The sequence below is a fragment of the Stegastes partitus genome, unplaced genomic scaffold (assembly GCF_000690725.1).
Source record: "Stegastes partitus isolate 25-593 unplaced genomic scaffold, Stegastes_partitus-1.0.2 Scaffold768, whole genome shotgun sequence".
Classification (NCBI taxonomy): Eukaryota; Metazoa; Chordata; class Actinopteri; family Pomacentridae; genus Stegastes; species Stegastes partitus.
Genome location: NW_007578499.1, coordinates 292,366 through 314,217, shown reverse-complemented (window position 1 = coordinate 314,217; position 21,852 = coordinate 292,366). Strand labels below are relative to the sequence as shown.

General features: G+C 41.4%; 2 protein-coding genes across 3 annotated transcripts; one reads left to right on the top strand and one right to left on the bottom strand.

Moving 5' to 3' along the window:
* Positions 1-287: 287 nt before the first annotated feature.
* Positions 288-3,695, top strand: eva1ba (eva-1 homolog Ba (C. elegans)). Its single transcript, XM_008291919.1, has 3 exons — positions 288-486; positions 1,897-1,991; positions 2,090-3,695. The coding sequence occupies exons 2-3, from the start codon at positions 1,925-1,927 to the stop codon at positions 2,512-2,514; spliced, it is 492 nt and encodes a 163-aa protein (XP_008290141.1). The 5' UTR covers positions 288-486; positions 1,897-1,924; the 3' UTR covers positions 2,515-3,695.
* Positions 3,696-7,944: 4,249 nt separating this feature from the next.
* On the bottom strand, positions 7,945-20,789 carry sh3d21 (SH3 domain containing 21). Of its 2 annotated transcripts, none has more exons than XM_008291918.1 (16): positions 20,609-20,789; positions 19,820-19,977; positions 19,656-19,713; positions 18,732-18,841; positions 18,246-18,336; positions 18,108-18,169; positions 17,988-18,027; positions 17,444-17,538; positions 16,968-17,069; positions 16,578-16,629; positions 13,452-13,502; positions 13,250-13,367; positions 12,170-12,335; positions 10,849-11,045; positions 9,386-9,449; positions 7,945-9,232 (listed from the first exon to the last, which is right to left on the bottom strand). In XM_008291918.1, the coding sequence occupies exons 1-16, from the start codon at positions 20,622-20,624 to the stop codon at positions 9,200-9,202; spliced, it is 1,413 nt and encodes a 470-aa protein (XP_008290140.1). In that variant the 5' UTR covers positions 20,625-20,789; the 3' UTR covers positions 7,945-9,199. The 2 variants fall into 2 exon arrangements, with proteins under 2 accessions (XP_008290140.1, XP_008290139.1); XM_008291917.1 differs by having other exon boundaries at positions 12,170-12,338; positions 20,609-20,788.
* Positions 20,790-21,852: the final 1,063 nt, after the last annotated feature.

The window sequence follows — 21,852 nt, the reverse complement described above, 5'->3', positions numbered from 1 at the left end:
AGCAGTTCCAATAGGGTCTTCGCACCCTTTTGGGTGCTCGGACCCTAACTATAAAGCCAGTCTTTACTTAGTTTAGTCTTATACGGCTTAGGCATCCCTGTATTTCTGCAGTCTCTGTGCGTTTCACCCTGTGTGGGCACAGCTGAACCACTAAAAACTGAAAAGCCTGCCTCTAGTCTCTTGCTGGACCGTGTATCCTGCAATAGGCCTGTCGTTGTTTGCATTGCAAATGCCTCAGTGAGTTTGGATCTAATGTAGCTTGACGTCTGTATGTGTGTTTCTGTGTCTGTGTGTGTGTTTGCTCTTGTCTCAGGGTGGCCAAATGAACTGTTCAGCCTGAGGACCAAAGATCACAGGCCTTAATCCAACAGCAAGGGGAGAGAAAGAGCGAGAGAGAGAGGAGCGTGATCACCGGGCATCTGTTCTCCAACTTCTCGTTACAATATGAGCTGGGATTGAAGACTTGCCTCGTAGTTTCATTTTGTGGTAAGTTTTATACTTCATTTGTGCTCCACGGGAGAATGTTTGCTGTGTTTTAAAGTTCATTAGAGGGCCACATTACAAATGGTTCACACGTGTGGTTTTATGCTTAAATTTTACTAAAAGCTACACCAACAAATGAGCAGAAATGTTACATAAATCACTGAGGTAGTCACATCATGATAGAGATCAGCCATTGAGGTTATCAGTGGGCGCAATTTAGAAGCAAATGCAAACGTAAACATGTGGTTTGTGCAATTTGAGGACATCCATATGATCCGTGAACAGGCACAGTGACATGTGGTTTGACTTAGAGGGACTGTGCACACAGGTTAGAGTGGGAGCGCCGCAGAGTTCGTCATCGTTTCACATGGACAGAATGTTTTTCTCCAAAGCCAGCCACAACACGAAGCACATGTTAGAACAAATGGAGCTAACGTTACTTGTAAGGATTAAAGGCCTCTTATTTTGAACCGGCCCTTCTCTGTTGCCATCAACACTCTTAAGTGTCTCGTGGCGCAACACCATGATGTCATCAAGCCAGGGAGGTGGAAACAGTTGACAAAAAGGCAACAAAGAGTAGAAAAGCCAGAATCAGCAAAAAAAAAAAAAGCGGGGGAGGAAGGGAGCTGGATAATGGTTAATGAAAGAAATTTGGGAAGACACAGCAGCACAACATGACCGAGGTATGGTGGCAGATCCAATAAATGTTTTCTTTAAGATGAGAAACAGCTTTGCTTCTCCTGAAGACAAAAGCTACAGACTGAGGAGGTTGTATGAAGGTTACAGCGGGGACAAGCGAGCAGTAATTACTGAAAAGAGAAAACAGACTGCAAAGGGAGAATGAACCTGAACCGCTGTTGATCCAGTGCTGGTTTTATTGTAAGAAAGACTTCCTCTGGAGTGTTAGGAGTCACGACTCTACAGCGTGATTAGATACAAACACAATAGAGTTCATCAGACTGACAGAACGCCAAGAGGAAAGACTGCTGAAATGTCAGGGACACAATGTCTGAACAATGCGACCGCGTCTCGGCTTTTTCCACCGAGCTTCACAAATTGATCTGGGAGTCCCATCTGACAGGAAGGAGTCCTTTGTGGCTACTTGGAAAATTGACTCTTGACCTCATTTATAGAAGGTTGTCATGGTTCAGAGGGAATGACAGAGGCAAAGTGCCATGTGCCAAATGCATTATGATGATCCCACATGAAGCCAGTACTTAGGAAGGACACAGAGGAGCTTTTGTTGGAGACTCGGAGGCCTCATCCCACTTCGCCCAGAGGCACACGAACAAGTGATGTGGGTTTGACATCCAAGTGCTGCATAGAATGTAGCTCTGTAGGAAGGGAGATGTGAAGCACCTGGAGGAGCATTCATTGGGTGAAATTGAATGTCTTACACTTGCTGTTTTTCAGGTGTGAAAAGGGTAAAGTTGAAATCACCATGGATGTGAAGAAAAAAGAAATGGACCTCCTCAGCAACACCATAGCTGCATATGCACACATAAAAGGTAAGTCACGATGCACGACCAGCGTTCAGGATGTCAAAAGGTATTTCATCGTGCAACATTTAATTGTCCGATGTTCTTTATTTGTGTCCTTTCCGTAGCAAACCCAGAGAGCTTCGGCCTTTACTTTGTGCTCGGGGTCTGTTTCGGCCTGGTGCTGACGCTCTGCCTCCTGGTAATCCGCATCTCCTGTAAGCCGCGGACCAACGTCGCCCCCTCCACGCCTGAGAAAAAACACTTAAAGGACATCAGCGAGGAGGATGAGGAGAGCGAGGACGATGAAGACGAAGAGGGGGAGGATGTGGAGGCACCCATCCCCTTGCCCAGCACAGAAATCCCCGTTGGTAATCACACCACCCAGTCAGACGGGACACTGAGCGTGAACGTATTTACTTCCGCCGAGGAGCTTGAACGCGCGCAGCGGCTGGAGGAGAGGGAACGTATCATCCGCGAAATCTGGAGGAACGGCCAGCCTGATATCCTGGGATCGGGAACAGGGACTATCGGAAGAGTGCACTACTACTAAGACACACGAGGCTACGAGGGAGACACTGAACTCTGTGATAGAGAAACTTTTAGGTTGTGTCCCTGAAGCCTCTGATAGATATAAAGAGACTTGTAAAAAAAACAAAAAAAAAAAACAGTGATGATGCCACATTTGATTTATTTGGCTCTGACAGAGCTGAACGATGAGATATTGCACTTCTTATGTAGCAATTTTAACTGACTACATGAAAATAAACCAAGAGATGTCTTAAAGACTGATTAATCCTTATGTGGTGTGAACCTGGAGCCGATGGACACTTGAAATCCACCTGTCTAATAAAAATACGGTGCTTAACGAACACAAGGTTTGTGTATGTAACAACTGACAAGTGAAAGCATTAATTAGCACAATGTACTGTTTGTTGCAATGACGATTATTTGTTTGCAGTGACAACACTTCCCAAGACTGATGACATTGTGGGGAAAACTCAAAGCAGGTCTTGAAATCACCCCAAGGATTAAAAAGGAAATTTCATATCAAACAGGGGAGTCCGACACACACACAGTATCATGTAGAACAGTCAAAATTGGAGTCCTTAATTTATGAGCACATTCTATCCATGTTTTTATGTTTTCAGGGATGATTCCACCAAAGGAAATGACAGAATTAAAGTATTAAGCTGAAATAACTTACTGCTGTTTCTCTTCATAATGGTGAACAAACACTCAGCAGGCTCTCCGTACCCGTGGGCCATTAGATTCCTAACCAAGCTTTAAAAAAATAAATAAAGAGAGAAAACCTAATTTTGACATTATGATGAATGGAAAAGTCAGCGTTTGTTACTTGTTATTTCTCACTGTAGCCTCATATGCGCCTTGAAAGGATAAAAGGTTAAGTTTTCTAATAAACGTCTGGGAAAGTCTTGGGACAGTTAATGTTTTTACAAGCCTGACCGAGTCAGACATTAGGTTTGGGAAGATGTTCTGATAACAGGATGATTCAGACAGAAATTAGCTCACAGCCTCTAAAACCTTCGACTAGAAGAATGTCTAAAAGTCAGCAGACAGCTCTGTAGCCTGTATCAAGTGCACCTTTGTGTGAAGGCTTTAACTTTGTGAACACCAGCTGTCACAGCTTGTACGTCATCTCCTGTATTTCCTAAATAAACCTGCCAACTAGAAGTCCGAGCATGGTATTAAAGGCTGGTTTTATTGTTTAAACATTTGTGTCTCTTTGCCTTTACTGCTGATTCAGTTTGGTTCTTGATCATGTATGTGGAAGCCGGAAGTTTTTCTTCACCTGCTGCTGACAACTTAGGACCACAAAGCTAAGTTGCACCTGTTTACCATGTGCAATGTGAAGCATGTCTTGACTGGCTTGCTGTTATGTGCTTGGCTATGTTTTTAGCCGTGCTAAAGCTGCAAGGCTGTGTAGGTCAGCCAGCTGGTTGACCTTCATGACATTCGTGGTTCCTGGAAGATGAATCCCACAGATTTTTCTACTCTCCTTTTCCAATAGTGCCTTCATTTCATGTGCATTCTAATTTTGGTTTTGAATGAAATATTTCGACTGCTCGGCTGTATAGTGGATTTCATGTCACCAGCAAATCAGAGCATAAAGCTGAAAAGATCATATGTTTGGTTTTGTGTGAAACCTTTGGTGGAGACTGGGCCTACGGAGGTCCGGGAAACACTGTGATCTGGGTCATCGCGGTGCAAACCACTTGTATGGCCCGTCAAACTGTCCACTGTCAGTATATCAAACTTGGCCTCCATGCAATTGCATTTGACACTTCATATAATTTAAATCTAAACAATTTACAACAATTATAATTGGCATTTGACATTCTGAGATAACTATGTGTTGGTCCTATTATATCATATCGTCATATTAAATCATCATATGCAAATATATTGGCCGGCAAAATGAAGTTGGCGCCAAAGATTAACTGTAAAGCTTTTTTTTCAAACTATGCCAGTCTTAAAATGTATTCCACACAAAACTAGATGTTACTTTGTGGTCCGGTGACTGCCGTCCCTGTAGTGCTTGTTGACAGCATTCAGTCATAGACACCTTCTTTCTGGGAACTTGTTAAAAGAAATGTGTGTTATGAGACGTGCAGTATAGTGCTTCACAACTTTTAGGCACGATTATGACAAGTTGGAGTACAAAAACATTACATTTCCTGCTTTTTTGGCCAGCGTCAGGCCCTTTGACAAATTTGTGATCCAGTATTTCCAAAATTAATGACATTCCCATCATCCTCTGTGTTTAATTAGCCAATGTTAGCATGCTGAAGTGCTTAACGAAGATGATGTTCATGATGAAACATTGACTTCAGGCTGTTAACTGCTTTTATTGTGAGCATGTTAGCGTGCTGACATTACCATTTAAGCACTCCTAAAAGTACTGCAAACAGCAACTAGTGTGGCGACAGTGTTTTTAATACGTACAGCCAGTCCCAGCTGTCTCCTTGACATTTCTTGAAATCTGCTAACCGCTAATTTCACACTCTTGTGCTATTGATACTGTAATGCTGGCTGCTACTTTCTGCTCTTATGGTGCTAATATGATGCCTGCTGCTGGTATATGTGTCTTTAGAATACAAACTGCTAATTTATAACCCTTAAGCTGTTGATATTCAATTCGCTGGCTGCTACTTTCTGCTCTTAGGGTGTTAATGTGATACATGCTATACAGTACTAACCGCTAATTTAGCTAATTATGCTGTTGATGCTGTTGATGCTGTGAATGCTGGCTACTAATTTCTGCTTTTATGAAACTAATATGATGCCTCCTGCTAATATCTGCTTTATTTTTTTTCAAAGTTCACTGCTATTTTTTTTTGCTCATATTGCTCATTGACACTGACAATGTTGAACGTCAGCGTCTCCTTTAAACCGACTGAAACTCTGCGTAAAAGATGGTTGGAAAAATTAAACTAGTGTGGAAATGTTTTAATCTGCATTCTTTCTAGTAAGGCCAGCAGGAGGCAGCTCATCTGATTGCAAAACCAAGTCAGAATGTCTATGAAGTCTATGAGAAAATGACCCTACTTGTCCCTTGCTCTGCCACTTAAATATTTTCCCAATGAGTTAATGGGAAACGCTGGTTTCAAGTCTTACTGGATGCAGCATGCATGCTTGTAAATTATGGTCCCAGGGTGAAATAGATAATAAAACAGAGCCAGTTTTAGAGTTCTCGTTTGGTATCAGATGACCGAGATGTCCACATTCCCAACCCGATGTCCACATTGTGGTGGCGAGGCCCATCTTTTATGTACAGCTTTGGTACAGTGCATTCTAAACTCTGCTCCTGCTCACTCTATATGATGCCTGCTTCTAATTTCTCCTCCTATGTATTGCTGACTGCAGACTTCTTCCCTTATTCTGCTGATCTCTGCTGTATGTGGATTTGTATTAACAGCAAATACCTGCGAAAGGCTTTGCTGCATTGGAATAACAACATTTTCTTGCTTGTTGTTTACATCGTGATGCGTTCAAGCTTTTCACGGTGAAACGTGATGATGGTAATGTCATGGAGAGAACTGGCTTTGCTGTTTGATTTAGACGGGCTCCTCGTGACTCACGGCAGACTTGGGTCGCTAGTGGGTTAATGTTGTACACTGGGATGTAAACATGTCCCATTAATTTAATTACTTCCCTGTAATATTGACTTTACTGGAAACTCAGGATGTGTTTAGTCAGTTCGAGGTAGGGAGTCGTTTTCCTCTTTATGTTTGACTTGGGACTGTCTGGGTTAATGGTAAAGCTTCTGTCCATGCAAAGACGGTCATCTTCTGCTACTCAGTGCAACCCAGCACTCTCTAAGAGCCATCTAAGTTTGCAAGATTGCCTATTCTCTAATTGGAGGTTATTCGTCTAGGAATGGCCACACAGGAACCAGACCGGGCTCACACAAAGAAGGTGCTCAGCAGACAGTATTTACTCTTCGTTGTCTGTGGCGTCTTTCAGGGTAATAGCCTGCGCATAGTAGATTCCACATAATGACTGGAGTCGGGCTCTCTGATGTGGTTTTGGGAGGAGTGTGCTATCATCGCTCCCCAAAACTCTGCTGTTTTGAGTTTGGTGCATGCTTGCAGGAAATGACACGGTCGCAGAGCTTAGATGGCCAATATCAGCTCCGCGTTCGCATAATAAATCTGTTCCACGTAAATCGGCCGACTGAAGTCTTGAATTGCTGCCAAGAAACACTTACAGAACATTGATGAACTGCCCACATGGGGCGAATGTTTGTACTGGACATTATCACGAGTCAATCTTCAGCGGTTTGGTGATTTACAAGAAATGGAAGTATGAATTCTTGGCACATCAGCGAAGCCATACAAAGGGGAAAATGTACTAAGTACTCATCAGTGTATGCCATGTGTCAACATTCTTTCTATTGGCCATCCTGGAGCCAGAAACAGCAATCTTACGTCCTTGCACCGTGGGGCCGGTGTAGCGTTGCATCTAGGTCTTGTTTGGAGAGGGAAGGCAGACGATGAACTTGTGCTAGCGTCGTTCCTTAAAGTACAAAGTGTGCTGAAGGAGCAGACAGGGCTCAGGTTTGCCTTTGGGGCCCGCTCTGTTTTCAGATGGCGTCTTCTCTGTTGAGGTCTTTTCTCTGATGTGGCCGTAGGCTTTCAGAAATCGGTGGCGTTGATGGTGTGGATTCTTTGAAGCAGCTGTATAATTATATTTGAATAAACTTCTTGTGTACCTCAAAATCATAGGATTAAAAATATGTTTCACCAGACCCATGATTCAGTATTTTGAATAGTGTCCTCGTCACTTTGCTCAATATAATCAGTGTATTTTTATCCATATGGTAATTATGCAGTTATGAAACAATACATCAGCAAAATTAAGTTAACAGCAACTTCAAGGACATCCAATTTGGGGAGCCATAAATCTGAACCACAACACGGCGTGGGAAAGATTTCCATATAGACTAACATAATACAGACTGTCATTTGTGGTTCTTTGGCTGATTCCGGAAAAAGGGCCTTTATAGATGGCAACAGCTACATTCATGCTACTTAGCTATTGCTTTAAATAGCAAATGAATAATATTTCATGGCCGTGGCAAAACATTTTGTTAAGGTGATGCACAGCTGGACGCATGCAGATTTATTTCTGCATGTGTCCGACTTTGACAGAACTGAAGTCTTTCTTCAGTTCAGGTCCTTTTTTTTGTTATTTCTAATTTTAACTCAGAGGGATTTTTTGGTATTTGACCTCGGAGCTCCAGAAGGCTTCACTTTTCAACAGTCGGTTTTCAGTACTCCCTAAAGATCCATCTTAGTTGTTTTAAATTCCACCCAGTGTTACAGCGCTCTGCTGTCATCATCTGAGACCCACAGTGCTGTATTTGTTTCAAGAGATATTCTCATAAGTTGTGTGTTGTAACTTATCGACGTGCAGCACCTGGCATTACTAGAGGTCAGTCAAAAAGTAAAGTCCTCACTTGTGTTTGCAGGGCTTTAATTGTTCATGTCTGTCAAAAAATTCTTCACGTTTCTGCACAATCAGCTGACCCGTTGTTTGTTTACCCTCATTTTCTTCACCCCTCGTCCGAGTGGGAACATGCCCTTAATGACCATTATTCAACATAGCTTTTAAAAATAGCTTGTTCCCATGGACATCTCAGAAGCACCCAATCCCTGATGTGCTCCAGATGTTGCCCAGATGTCCTCTACACTAGGCGACAATAGTAGTACCAACACGCCACCACCACCGCTTCGCTCAGCATTTGGAGCCAAAACCAAATCTTTAAACATTGTTGGCGTGGTCCAAATATAGCCATGTTAAATAGGTTTTCTTATGATGGGTGCGAGGAATTTCTCATTAACTCCCTTCCCACATTTTTTTACATTTACTGTGATGACTCATTAAAATCTGAGTCAGTTTTTCTCTCAGCGACACGGGACACCTTTTTTTCATTTAACTAAATAAATGACCACGAACTTGGTGCAACTCCTGGAGCATTTCAGTTTTTGTCTCATGAAGGCACTATTCATTAACAATAAAATGTAAACACAATTACTCCTCTAAACGCAATGTATAGTTTGTTTGATTTGGATACTCTCTCTTACCCAATGTGCTGGCAAAACAGGACTACTTTTGCCAGGTCACTTTCATCCACTTGTATTCACTGACAAAGCCGAACACTTCTCTTAGAAGAATGGGCATACAGTGCCCTCCAGTGGATTAAAGCGACATTACGCCGCGGTGTATAAAGTCACCTGCATCAGCCCATGTTTTTGACAGTAGTTATTTCACTCGTTGACATTCAGATAACAATGGATGACGTAGAATTACTTTTTCAGCTCTTTGCAAAAGTCATCACAGTGTTTCCTCCTATGTACAGCTGCATATATTACAAATTCTGTTGAGGCATTAAAAACAGTCTACAGTAAAACCTACAGTAAAAGTAAGAAAGGTGACAGTGTAAAACATTACTTGCTACCAAGCGTAACCCACTCAGGACCAGTATTTGTGATTTCCAGTGGTTAAATATACAATAATTTAACAGCATGTTATTTATAGTCTTTTGGAGGATCTCCGCTCCGTTGCAGGATCACCGTGATCCCCTTATGCTTTCTAACGTAGCCCTTGCTCGTGGGTCTTCAGTGTCTGTCCTCCTCCTCAGTTTCCAGACAAAAATGTCCATCTTGTTTAAAATTTGCAGTCCAAGAGCTCGATCAGAGTCTGTGTGGGGATCAGTGCTTCATCTTCAAACTCTGCACTTCCTCCTGTGTAAAATACACATTTTTCAAAAACAGTTAATGACACCGCAGGTCTGATCTTCGAAACCACAACTTCCCTCTATTTGTTTCTTTCTTGTGTGAATGTGCATCGAGCAGTGAGTGCTAATGCATGCAAAACTCCAGACATGGCTCACTGACCTGCAGCGCCAGGCGTTTGCTTCTTTCCTCCCTCAGTTCTTCTTTCACTTCCTGCATGTCTCGCCTTATCAAAAGACAAAACAAAAAAAAGAGGAGGTTGTAGGACGTTGTCGAAATAGGTCAACTACACTGTCTGTCAAGTCAAATGAATGAAATAACTTAGAGTGGCGCTTCTTTAGAGGGAATGAATGAGAAAATACATCTTTAATTAGTACACATTTTGACTCGTCTGTTGACTTTTCCAGGGTGTCTGTGTTGGAAATATCATTATTTCCATTCGTTGAGTTCCATTTGGATCAGAGTGTTTGCAAATTAACATGTTTATGGTAAATCTGAAACTTCAACAAGTCTTCTTTACAACACCAAAACTAATCTGCAAAAAAATGTCTCCTGTGATTTTCTTTCATATCAAAGCGACAAGAGATGCAAAAGATCTAACGCTGCTGAGGCGCTTATTTCTTGACGGCGCATGCACATTATGTTTAGCACACTGTGTTTACGTCCTACGCTTAGATCAACCACTTCCTGTGTGTACGCTCAAAAATCTACAAACAACAAATTATTCTCGGAGAGGACACTCAGTCAGTGAAGATGCTGAACTTGAATGAACTTGAGTGTTGTGAAGGCCCCGTATGTAATTCAAGATGGTTCAAGATTGTTTTATTTTGGTGCCTCCGCGCCAGAGACAGCTGTGGCTGGAGGCGTTATGTTATTGGATTGTTCATCCATCCATCCAGTTTCTCTGAAAGCGATATCTCCTGATCACGTTGAGGTTTTTTTTGGTTTTTTTTCCCCCAAGTTTGGCACAAAAGTTTACTTGGACTCAAAATCAAATTATATTTTGGTTGTCAAACTTTAAGATCGCTTTGATCTAGTGCAGGATAATGTGGGAGAAATATTAATTGCTATTTTTCTGAGAGATATTTGACTATAATTGTAAAGTCAAGTTTCACTTAAGTTCTCACTGTGTGATAAAACATTACCACATTAGATATCACCAAAGCACGAATATTGCACAAGGACAACGGCATGAATTTAATAAATGATTTACATGACAGTTTAAACCTGCGACATGCATGCTGTAGCATGCAGCATGCTCAGCCTTTGCAAGTTGCTTATTTCATTGCTTCAACTTGCGATTATGATTCGAAATCAAATGTTCAGCCCTGCTGTGAATTCACAAAACATCCTTTAGCCCAAAACTCATAGATGTATTTGTTAATTGTGACCAAAATTCACACAAATATCTTTGAGGATAAACTGACAAAAGGTTAAAAGTCAGCTTCATTGCCACATCATAACTGGAGATGAATAGAAACTGTAACTTGACTGGTTTGTGGAGACGTACAACCACGAGGCTGTAATTCTGGCTGCATTTAAAACTATGTAAGAGCTCCATTTTTAACACTGAATCACCCTGTTGGGCTCTGAACATGCCCACGTTACAAATGAGTGGTACTCACTCTTGTCGTGTCTGAAGCAGCTCCAGCGCCATCCTCAGCTCTTTGATTTCAGCCTGCAGACTTTTCACAGTTGGCTCTTCTTTGTTGGTCACAGCGTTGCTATCCACAACGACTTTGGGCGGCGCTGGTCGGACTGGAGGCGGCGTCTTGGGTGGATGCTCAGGTTTTGCAGGAGATGACAGGAGATTATCTGTACCCTGCAGAGATTTAGGTGCATTTGATTGACATTCAAAACATGTTTTTTTTATCCTTATACTAAAATGTTTACTTATGTGAAATATATGATGCACAACATCCTTTAGGTAAATCAATTCTTCTCAGAAAATGGAGATCGCCTTCACACAAAAGTGCGCTTGATACCAGCTACAGCTGGTGGGTTGTCTGCTGACTCTTCTAGTTGAAGGTTTTAGAAGCCAGGAGCTAATTTCTGTCTGAATCATCCTGTTATCATAAAATGAATAAACACATGGGCTTGATTGCGTCCTAAAATAGGTTTGTGTCACAATTCTTTTGCAGACCAAACTATTTCTTGTTTAGAACTTTTTTAATGATCGTTCTGGTTCTGTCTGGTCCATGGCACTCCGGGATTGCAAAAAAGAAACACCACTGCTAACAAGCACTCCTCACAATTTGCTTAAGAAGTTTCATTCTTCAATGGCTGGTTAAGTACGAACACTAAAGTTACACTTAAGGGCATTAATTCCTTTATTTTCCAGTAATAACCCACATCAGGCCTCAACTTGTTAGTGTCAGAGGAAAGTCATAATGTGGGCAGCTCAGGAAAACTGGGGCATGTCTCTAACTGGAGCCTGTTTTCTTGCATCTCATGGCTTCTTTGCAAGAGCAGAAATTCTTATCTCCTCTATTACAATCATTTGTTTTGTATTATAGCTGAACCCTAATGTGAGGTTGCAAATAAGCACAGCCAGTAAAAGCCTTTTGTCTAACATTCAGCGCCCATGACGCACTTTGGGAAACATTTTCTAGAAAAAACATGGAAAAAGGTCTCCACATTTCAAAAAGTTCACCGGCAAACAAATAAAAGAGGCTGAAAGAGCACGGCATCGTTGGACCATTTTTATAAAAACAATGCTCCGCAGTGTAGCTAAAACCTAAGTACCTGATAAGCACACAATAGATGAAGTAGGGTGTTGCAGCTCCAATCTTAAAGTTGGAAAGGTCATCTGCAGAAGTGGTTGTTAGCTCTACCCACACGGTTTAGCAGGTTGCAATTTAAGTCTTCATTATGAAACCCTTCGCTTGCACATACTACAGGCAAAAGTGATAAATCAGTATTAGTCACCAACCAACGTGGACATACTTGCGCTGCTGCGACCAGGCCTGACGGTGGTCTCCTCTGAGGAGGTTTGGCTCTGTTGGCTGTAGGATGACTCAGCTTTTCAGTTTGCACGTCCACTCCGTCGAACTGGTCCTCGTCCTTCTCCTCCGGCCTTTTTGGTACGATGGGGGCCACATCACCGTTGGTTCTGCTGCAAACAGGAGCGACATTATGTAAGATTGAAATGGTCAACGTTTGACTTGAAGGGAAGAAAAAAAAAAGTGAAGAGAAAGAAGAGACAAGTCTCCTGAGACCTTTGTGAAAGAAGACTGGTGCATAGTCGGTAGTTCACGTTTTCAAAAGGAAAAAACAAATTTTAATGTGGTTTCCGATTTCCTACACTCTAACGGTTGCAGGTGCAGAGTGCGGCAGCTCAAGTCTTGATGTCTCTCCATGTGTCTTGTTTTATCCTCACATATGTTTCAGTGCACGAGGAAGGCTGGTACGCTATAGCATTTAACGGGCCAGATTTATCCGAGGTTTTTAAATAATCAGGCAGGATGTGAAGGCTTGGAGGAATAAGCTTATATAAACATTAAGGAGGATTTTTTTTTTTTAAAGAAGCTGGAAAAGTACCCCCCTCCAGATATATTTGCACGGAAACAATTTTCTAAAGCTCGTTCTCCATTAGGAGCCTTCTCAAGACAGGGCCGTTTTTGTTTTCTCAGTTTTGTGAGTGCGCCTGTTTGTGTGTGTTTGCTCAGGAAACAGGAAATGGGCTGCTCTCGTCTGCTTCAGCCTGATCTGACTCATCCCAGAGTTTCCACTGAGCCACTAAATGTCAGGCATCCTGGCATTCTTCTTTAAGGACACCATGGCAACCGGTGGAGGCAACCAAAACCTTTAACATCTAAAGACTCTGCTCCTGCTGCCAGACCAAAGAGGAGAAAGTGTTCCTGACATTTCCTAAAGGCTTTTTTTTTTTTTTTTTTTTGAGAGGTTTTGCATGTGTATCTCTTTTTGTGTCTGTGTTGTGGGGGGGGGGGATTTTTTTTTTTTTAGTGGTTGTGCATTTAGATTGGCAGTAAGAGAGAACATTAGGGATGCTTTGGTATCACTCACTTTGGTAAGAGCTTGGTAGGTTTGTCTTTGATTGGAGGCGGACTGGGCTTGTTGAGGGATGGAAGCTTGACTTTGGTTGGAGGAAGGCTTCTTAGGTCCTTAGGCTCTGGTTTATCATCTATAAAGCAAAGTCAACACATTACTCCACAACATTATTGAATTTCGGATGGAATAAGCCCTGCTAGCGTGATGCCACTGATACCTTTCGTCTTTGCTGGACCACCTTTGTCCATCGCTGAAGCCTCTGTCTTCCCTGAAACAAAAGGAAGTTGATGGAAATTTACCTCAAAGCGCAAAAAGTGCAGATGTGCAATAGTTGAAATTGGTCAGGATCATAACACCGACTGCACACAGAGACGCTCCTAAAGTAGGATTTTGTCAAAGCACCTGTAGAGCTTTTACCAAGTATCTTTGTGTATAACAGTATGAGTAGATATGGAGCATGTTGTTGCTACAGAACATGCAAGTTCAACAAGTCTATACTTTCTTGGTAAATGTTTGATTTTCCACTTTATGCAGATGTCTCCCGTGAAAGTGTTAGTCCACGCTATCTACTATGCTTACGCTGGCGTCGGCACTCATTTAAATCTGTTTTATTATTGTTTTAACTGATGTGACTCCAGGAAACTACAGTAAAAATCCATAGGCTTATTTTATTAGAGGGAATAGTTTGCATTTGTTTACTCCGGAAAGCTTTATGGTTGAATGTGGTAAAGAAAGAAAAAAAAAACATGCAATTGGTCTTAAACTGGAAGCTTGTTTAAAAGCAGTTGCGTGGAAAGGCAAACATGTGCACTTCACTGGAGCAGATCAGGTCACAGCTGTATCCAATAGCGCTGCAGATACATCCCCGTGGGTCTCAACAAGTTCATCAGGGACAGGCACTCTGACTCAGCTCATAGAAAAGAAACCCAGCCCCTTAAAGGAGTTAGTGAATAGATTCTTTTTTTTTAAATTCTGAAGCCTCTAAAAACAAAGTGACAGATCTCTGTTTGACATGCAAGTCAGGTGCTTGTTTGCGGTTGAGGAACCTGATTACAAGAATAAACTGCTCCAGTGCACAGCCCTCAAGAAAAAGAGCCAAAATGCGTTGCACTACGCTCACAACAGTCAACTCAGAGATGTACAACGGACCAAATGAAAACACAGGAAGCCTACCTTGAGTGTTCAGAGCATTGTGCAACATTCCCTCTTAAGCAAACCATCCACAGACCAGTTGTAGCTCAAGTGCTGTTTCTTGCTGGTTGTGAAAATCTCAGTGACAGAGCTCTCCTCCGTCCCCCCACCCCCTTGTTTCCTCCAAGACTCCTGAACTGTGTCACGTGACCAGTTTAACCATCCCCCATCTAACTAGTCTGAGACTTCCTGTGACATTCTTGTGAGTGGCACTGTGTGGAAATGCCGTAACAAGTGTCATTTTTGGTGCAGATTATGAGACTGCACTGAGATTCAGTTTGTTGTTCAGGTGGCATCTTTAAGTAACCGAGCAGCGGCAGCAGTGTGTTTGCCAAGTGTTTGTCTGCCTGCATATGAGAATGCACAGTTTTTTTTAATTTGAATTTGCCACCAAGGAAAGCGTTGGAAGTTCAAATTTGTTAACGAAATTTTTCTGTTGGGACAAAAATTTGCAGCACTCATCTGCCGAAGCGTGAGCCACATCCTGCTCCGTGTGACCTCCAGATTCAGTTTCTAGAGCGTCTTGTTTCAAAGTGTCTAAGTGCATTCACTCTTCTTTTAATCCCACTAAATAAAAAAAAACAAAAATACTGGCTGCTATTAACAACGTAAATATATACTAGAAACCTAAAAGTAATCCAAACTTGTACAAAAAATAAAAACCATCACTGAATGATAGTAACAAGCTGATCACACAGTATGACAGGATGTGTGTTTTGGAAAACGTTAATCGATTTGATAACTGGACAAGCAAAGATGCCACAGCTTAATCCAGGATGTAACCTTCTTTTCTTGATTTTACATTATAGTGAAAAATAAACAAAACGTGACATTTGATGCCATTTTGAACGTTTTATAGATGGATAGATTTATCTAGAAATGTTTTTATTAATCAAATATGGACTTTGATGCAACTAGTTCTCTGCGTTCTTGGTCGTTTCTTCATTCACCTGCTATAATTGGGTTACATTTTGGAAGATATTTCAGCTTCTGCATCTATTGTTAGTATGTGTTAGTGGGATAAATGTTGGGATGAAGCAGTAACAAAGTCTGAAAGTGGCAGCGCTTGCAATTCTGTAGAACAGTGGTTCTCAAACTGGGGGTCGGGACCTCCATGGGGGTCCCAGGATAATTTCAGGGGGTCGACAGATCATTGTAAAAGAAAAAATAAATATAATAAAGCCTACATTTATCAAATAAATTTGTATAAGGGCTGTCAAAATTAAAAGTGCATATTTCTTTTCACACCTTTTTCGAACTTGTTAATATTCTGATTTGATTATGAAATATTATTATTGTTTTTTGCTCTTTTTTAAATCTCTTATTTTCTTTTTTTTCGTTTCATCTGTACGAAATAAATTCAATTCATTCAAAAGAAAATTAACGTGTTGATGTAAAGATATTAATCTGTGGAATTAACACATTAATTTTTAAGGCATTAATGCATGAACAACAAAGTTATTACTCATGCCATGTTAAAAATTCAAACTGGGGGGGCACGAATACAAACTTATGCTATCTTTGGGGTTGTGGCTCAAAAAGTCTGAGAGCTGCTGCTGTAGAGGAATGTTTGTAATTCAGCTATATCTGAGCAGAGAATGTCACCAATCGCTTGTGAATGCATTTATTCTAACAGTACGAGATCAGTGTGTCAGAAACATGCTCACAAAACTCTTGTGACTCCAGGTCATCTGTGCATTCAGTGAAAATAGTCTTTTCTGGATGCAAAAGCATAATTTAGTCTAAATCTGGTAAAGTGTTGTGATGAATACTGTGGATCACGCAGAAGTAAAAGGTTTCTTTCAGCACACAGAAGACAATCCAAGTGTATTTAGCCCATTTAGTGAATCAGGAAGTCACAACCACACTGTAAGAGCTTTAGGTTGCTTCGGTGGTGCTCTGGGGGACCATTTCAGTTGCTGAAAAGCACCCAAGCCAATAATGCTTCCAATTCCTCCATCTGCTAAAACAACAGGCCATCGCAGTCCAAACTATCAGAGCTCTGCCAGGCTAAACACCGCTGCAGCCAGAAATCATGAGTTTAGAAGAGAGCCACTAAAACATGAAGCTCAGCTCCCCACTTCAGCGTCAAACAGCACCTGCCTCTGTGCAGCTGTGTTTGATCAACGTAAAATACATGTTGTCCTCTTACCTGGGAGTTTCGTACTGTTGCTGCGTGCAGGCGGCTGGCTCGTGTTCCCAGACTAGAGGAGGAGGAACAGGAAACTCAACAGGTTGGCCAGTACGTCTCCTTGTGCGTTAAAGACACATTCTTTCCATTGAGGGAAATTTTAGTGAGTAACTCCAAAACAGAGGATGTTAAAAGACAACGCTGAGTCATGGAGTGACAGACTTGCTAAAGCAACACAAAGCGAGCTGAGAGACATCATGTACTTTTAATTTTAAGAGCAGTTCAGTGCAACATAAGAAGTAAATCTAACGTCCATTACCATAAAGCACGCTAATGGTTTCAGCATGGTCCCTGTTGAAGATGTGGAAAATCTTGCACAACAGGGTTATATCTGTGTTGCAGTGCACTCACTTGCAGGCTGTCCATTGGCGGTATCACCATGACAAAGTTATCAGGAAAGAAGCCGCAACGCCCGTTTAGCTCTCCCTCCCACCAGCCTTCATCTTCTGTTTCCTTCGGATGGAGATTAAAGAGTCACATCAGAAGCTCAAACAAGACTCTGTCCTTTGGGATGTCAAATTGCTGAACAAAAGGTTACGAAAAGGTCGAGCAGAACATGGCTTCCTTGTTATCAGTTAATCATAGTGGCTTTCCTACAAATTATTTTTTGTTTGTTGTTTTTTCTGATACAATATGTTTTGGGCAACTGCCACATTCGTGCCATCATCTTGGAAGCAGAAGCACATGATTTCCTTGAAAGCAGCAAAACTGGTTGGACCGGATGAACGATGCTTCGTCAGAACAACAGATCGGTGGAGTTTAGCCGTCTGTCAAAAGTATGACACCGTGTGAACACAATACCAGAGAACAAAGATGTCTGCTCTCACCTTCCTCAGTATCACAACAACATCTCCTTTCTTCATCTCCAGCTCGTCCTCTGCTTTGGCCTTGTAGTCAAACATGACTTGGCAACACTCCGAAGCTGAGGAAACATCGTGGAGGAGATAAGGTGGTGAACAGCCTTACAGAAACTCTTTATTGAAGGTGTGATGTGGAAAAGGAGGTGCCCAAAAAATCCTATCAGCGACCTCCGCAATAGTTCAAAGAGTAATCGGAAAGAACTTGTAACGAACTGGAGATAAACGTTGCAAACCTTTAACCCTGCAGGATATTTCACAACGCGGTCATGTGTGTGGTGATTAATGAAGACGTAACACTGTAGAGCAATTACATGTGACCCGATTCGTAAACCGCTCGCGTCAAAATACAGGAATTTCCACTTGTCACATGTTGACACTGTGTCAGGCTGTAAACAAACTAATTGCTTTTTAAAAATAGAAACCGTGTTGAAAATGAGGAAATTCCCCTCAGTGCCAAAACTTTAGCTGCAACAAGAGCTTTGTGTGATGTAACAGAAAAGTGTGAACTTACAGTTTCTGCCTTTGTTCCTCACACTTGCTCTCTGCGACGTCTTCACGGGAACAGAAAAACAAGATTAAGTACGAAAACAGATCTTGTATTTTTGAGGCAAGCTGTTTCTGCGTTACATACCTCCTTAGTGAACACAGCATCTGTGAGTTTGGGTCTTGACTTGCCCTCGTTGTGCTTTCCATCTGTTTAAAAAACCAATGCTGTTTAATAATGTTCATTTAGGCAACAACAACAACTAAAGATGGCTTTAGCACCAACCTTTAGGGATGACAAATACTTCTTTGACAAAGTTGGAAGGGAATGCTCCCACTTTTCCATTTTTCAGCCCCATCCACCAGCCATCCTCGATCTGTCATAAAGAAAATATAAAAACAGGTGATTATACAGCTTTAAATGTCACAGTCATCATCCTGTTTGCATATCTTCAATATGCAAGAGAAACAATAAAGAATACCGAAACTTAAAAAAAGATGATTAATTATTAATTGTTGAGGTGTGTTTGGCTGAGAAATCACTTCCTCCACGCCTGGATTAAGATACAATGCTAGTTTCTGACAACTGGGCAGCTTCAGGAAATGGTAGGAAGATGCCTTCCTTCTGGGCAACTAGTCACGTATCGACAGTGATCAACGCTAGTCAAGTGTTCAGCATCATGTCTGTTATTCCAAGCTTGAAGGTGCTTCCAGATAGATCTAAGTAACTTTGGTTATTCGAGTTCAAAAGGTGAGAGCAGAAGAACTCTACCTCTCTGATGATCTGTACAGTCTCGCCAACAACCAGCTCCAGCTCGTCTTCATTCAAGGGAGAGTAGGAAAACGCTACCTCGCATATCCTCGTCTGTTTCATCCTCTTGGCTGGAAAACAAAACAAAGCATCACCGACCACAAGAACCGGTCAAGTTCATAATCTGGTGCAGATGAAAACGTCTCGCTAATGGTGTGTTTGGGGTTGGACGGCGAGGTGGTCGAGTCTCAACAGCCCGGCGATAAGACGGTGCAGCTCTTGGCCCTCATTCATGTTTCTAACATGTTTAATCCCTCAAAGTCTCTGTGTTTGTCTTTAACGGGTCTATTTTTATACGGTGTAATTAGGTTTTGTGTGGCAAGGATGTGGTAAACATATATTTACAGTCAGCTTGCCTGCTGCGCTGCTTTGCCGAATACATGCACCACGATGACCACAGTTTTAAACGCTTGTTTTTTGTTTGATCATAAATGTTAGATCAGAAGAAGTAGAGTGGAGTAGCATCGTCACGTGGATTATTATTAGTTGACCTATGTGCAAGATAGGCGATTTATATTCTAATAGATTTTTTAAAATGTTTAATTATTCTGAATATTGAAGTTAAGGTAATGATCTCTAAATGGCAGACATATTGTGGCTGACATTATAATTCTATATGAATATTAAATTAGGGAGCAACTGTTCTCTTTCAAAATAAAACTTTTTAATTTTAAAGTTAAAAAAGAGCCTAAATAAAAGTTCAAAATATTGCAATATTTATTCATTTACTTCCTTTTTTGAAATTGAAAATTTAAATAAACAGAGCAAAACTATGTCAGAATGAATTTATAGTATTTATAGTATAAAACTGAAGCTATTTATATGCTTCTGGAGCTAAGCATGTTGCTGTTAACAGGTTAAGAATAGAAAAACGTAGCACTGTACTTTTTCTGATGCTTCGTGGTTCCCTCTTGCTGTCCCCCATCAAATCCACCGGCACCTCCTGCAAAGAAAAAAAAGGTGCATGTTTAACGCCAACATGAGCTCACACACAGACACACGGTGTACAGTAACATTACAACGCTCTGGGCTGTGGACTAATAGCTGACCTTGACAAAGTTGGCGGGGAAGATTCCTCTCTTCCCTCTCAGCTCCCCCTGCAGCCATCCTTCCTCGCTGGCCCTGGTGACATTTTTGACCACATCCCCCATCTTCACTGAGATCTCGTCACTCATGGTGCCCTCGAAGTCGATCAGCACCAGCACCTCTACAGTGCATCCGTAAATGGGGCAGAAAATTAGATTCTGTGCACGAAGGCTGGTGTACTTGCCTCTCAAGTGATGCGTCCTGACATTTTAAAACCAAGACGAACCCTCTGAGCAGCGGAGGCTATAGCCAAGGGTGAATGTGGATTACTACAGATTAAACTGTACAGTTTTCTTTCATTACTCTCTTACAAGTGGAAAGATGTATTTCCCCCTGCCGGTGTTTTCCTCCAGCTTCAAGAGAATTTTTTAACAGAACTGAAACCCAGCAAATTACAGAAAAGTCAGCAACTGTTGCGGTGGAGCTCGTTGGATACATATTTATACATAGCTCATTCAAATTTCTCAGCAAGCACAAACATGTACATTCAATCTGTGCAAAGACCATGCAGTGGTATTCACCTACCAATGCTTTAGTTTTATTTGCATTTCAAATTTTAAAAAAACTTCCTCAATCCACAGCATTTCTAGTAAACACAAAACAACTCAATTTGGTCACCACTCAGCTGTTGTTCTTTATGTTTTACCACAACAACCCTCATTCTTAGAAAAAAAAAGGCACCTAAGGATCAAAATGTGAAGAAATTCCACCAGTATATTATGAAAAATGACAGCGCGATAATGCTGACTCACCCATTGTGTCTTTCATCGGTTCTCCCTCAGGATTTGAATATGTAATTCCTTCACAGAGCAGCAAACAAACGCTTATGTAGAAGGAGAACTGAGAGAGTGCGGCCAAGTGTTGTCTAAGTGAGAGATATGGCAGCCAAGGCCCTTCTTCCTACTTGTCAAACATTAACATTGAGCAACTTTTCCTGAGGCTAGTCATGGCAAGTCAATAGCAAGCAGCAGAATGGGTTGCACAGTACAGAGAGAGAGAGAGAGAGAGAGAGAGGGAGGGAAGAGAGAGAGAGAGAAAACGAGACACAAGAACAGGTAAGACGGGTTTAAAGTCAAAGAACAAAGCTGGTAATAAGTGGAACTTTTGTGGGTCATGACAATTCAAGTTGTCTGCGGCGACCGAAATGTTCAAACACAAAAGTCAGCATTCAGAAGCAACACAATTGCACTTTTACTCTGCTCCCTGTAGTGTCAGATTCCAATTCAAAACCAGTTCAAAGTAAAAAAATGAAAACGTGATTGTACTCTTGTTGACTTTTGTTGACCCCTTGAGGCAAAAGGGGGGTGGGAATTTTTAGACGGCAAGTGCTAACAATAAATGGCAAAGAAATGCAACAATAGAAATAGAAAAAACCTTTTATTTTTTTAATTTGTGTCATAACACCTTCTTTCTTTCCTCTGCTCCAGTTAATATGTCATCAGGGTTAGTCATCACAAAAGGAAATCTACTCAACTCAAGAACTTCCTCTTCGTGTAAAAGGTTGTTTTATAGCCATTTGCACTATTATTAATAGTATAGTATTGTTAAGACTATTATAGCATACTAGCACCATTAGGCAGCTGTCTAATCAGTCCCAAATTCCTTCCCTAGCATGATAGTGAGCTCAAGCATACAGCCAAAGTAATAAAGAACGCTTTTCAGGAGAGATAAGAACCCGAGGCAGAGACCTGCAACAGGGCAGCACGATTATGGAGTTAGATTTTTCTGCATATGCACGTTCTATTAAGGTAAATATCCAAACCTCACATAAACTTTTACCAGTCAGTACAAACTATTTCCACATGCATACTAATTTAAAGTAAAAGTCAAAACAGTGCTTCGATAATCACAAAATTAGACAACATCAACCGGAGTTTTGGTCAGAAAACAGAGTATCTGGAGTCCTCCAGGTACTCTGAGTGAAGCAGGTGATCTTGACCTTAAGCAAATCAGGATAAGCTGCCACACCTCGAGATGCTCTGACCTGACAGCATAA

What these genes read in the sequence shown, in the direction of transcription:
- sh3d21 (XM_008291917.1), bottom strand. An exon ending in AGTATTTGTCATCCCTAAAG is followed by an intron (nt 18,170 to 18,245) that starts GTTGGTGCTAAA and finishes TTTTTTAAACAG; the next exon opens with ATGGAAAGCACAACGAGGGC. An exon ending in GAGGAACAAAGGCAGAAACT is followed by an intron (nt 17,539 to 17,987) that starts GTAAGTTCACAC and finishes ATGTTTCCTCAG; the next exon opens with CTTCGGAGTGTTGCCAAGTC.
- eva1ba (XM_008291919.1), top strand. Translation starts at nt 1,925, where the DNA reads ATGGATGTGAAGAAAAAAGAAATGGACCTCCTCAGCAACACCATAGCT. An exon ending in TGCATATGCACACATAAAAG is followed by an intron (nt 1,992 to 2,089) that starts GTAAGTCACGAT and finishes TCCTTTCCGTAG; the next exon opens with CAAACCCAGAGAGCTTCGGC.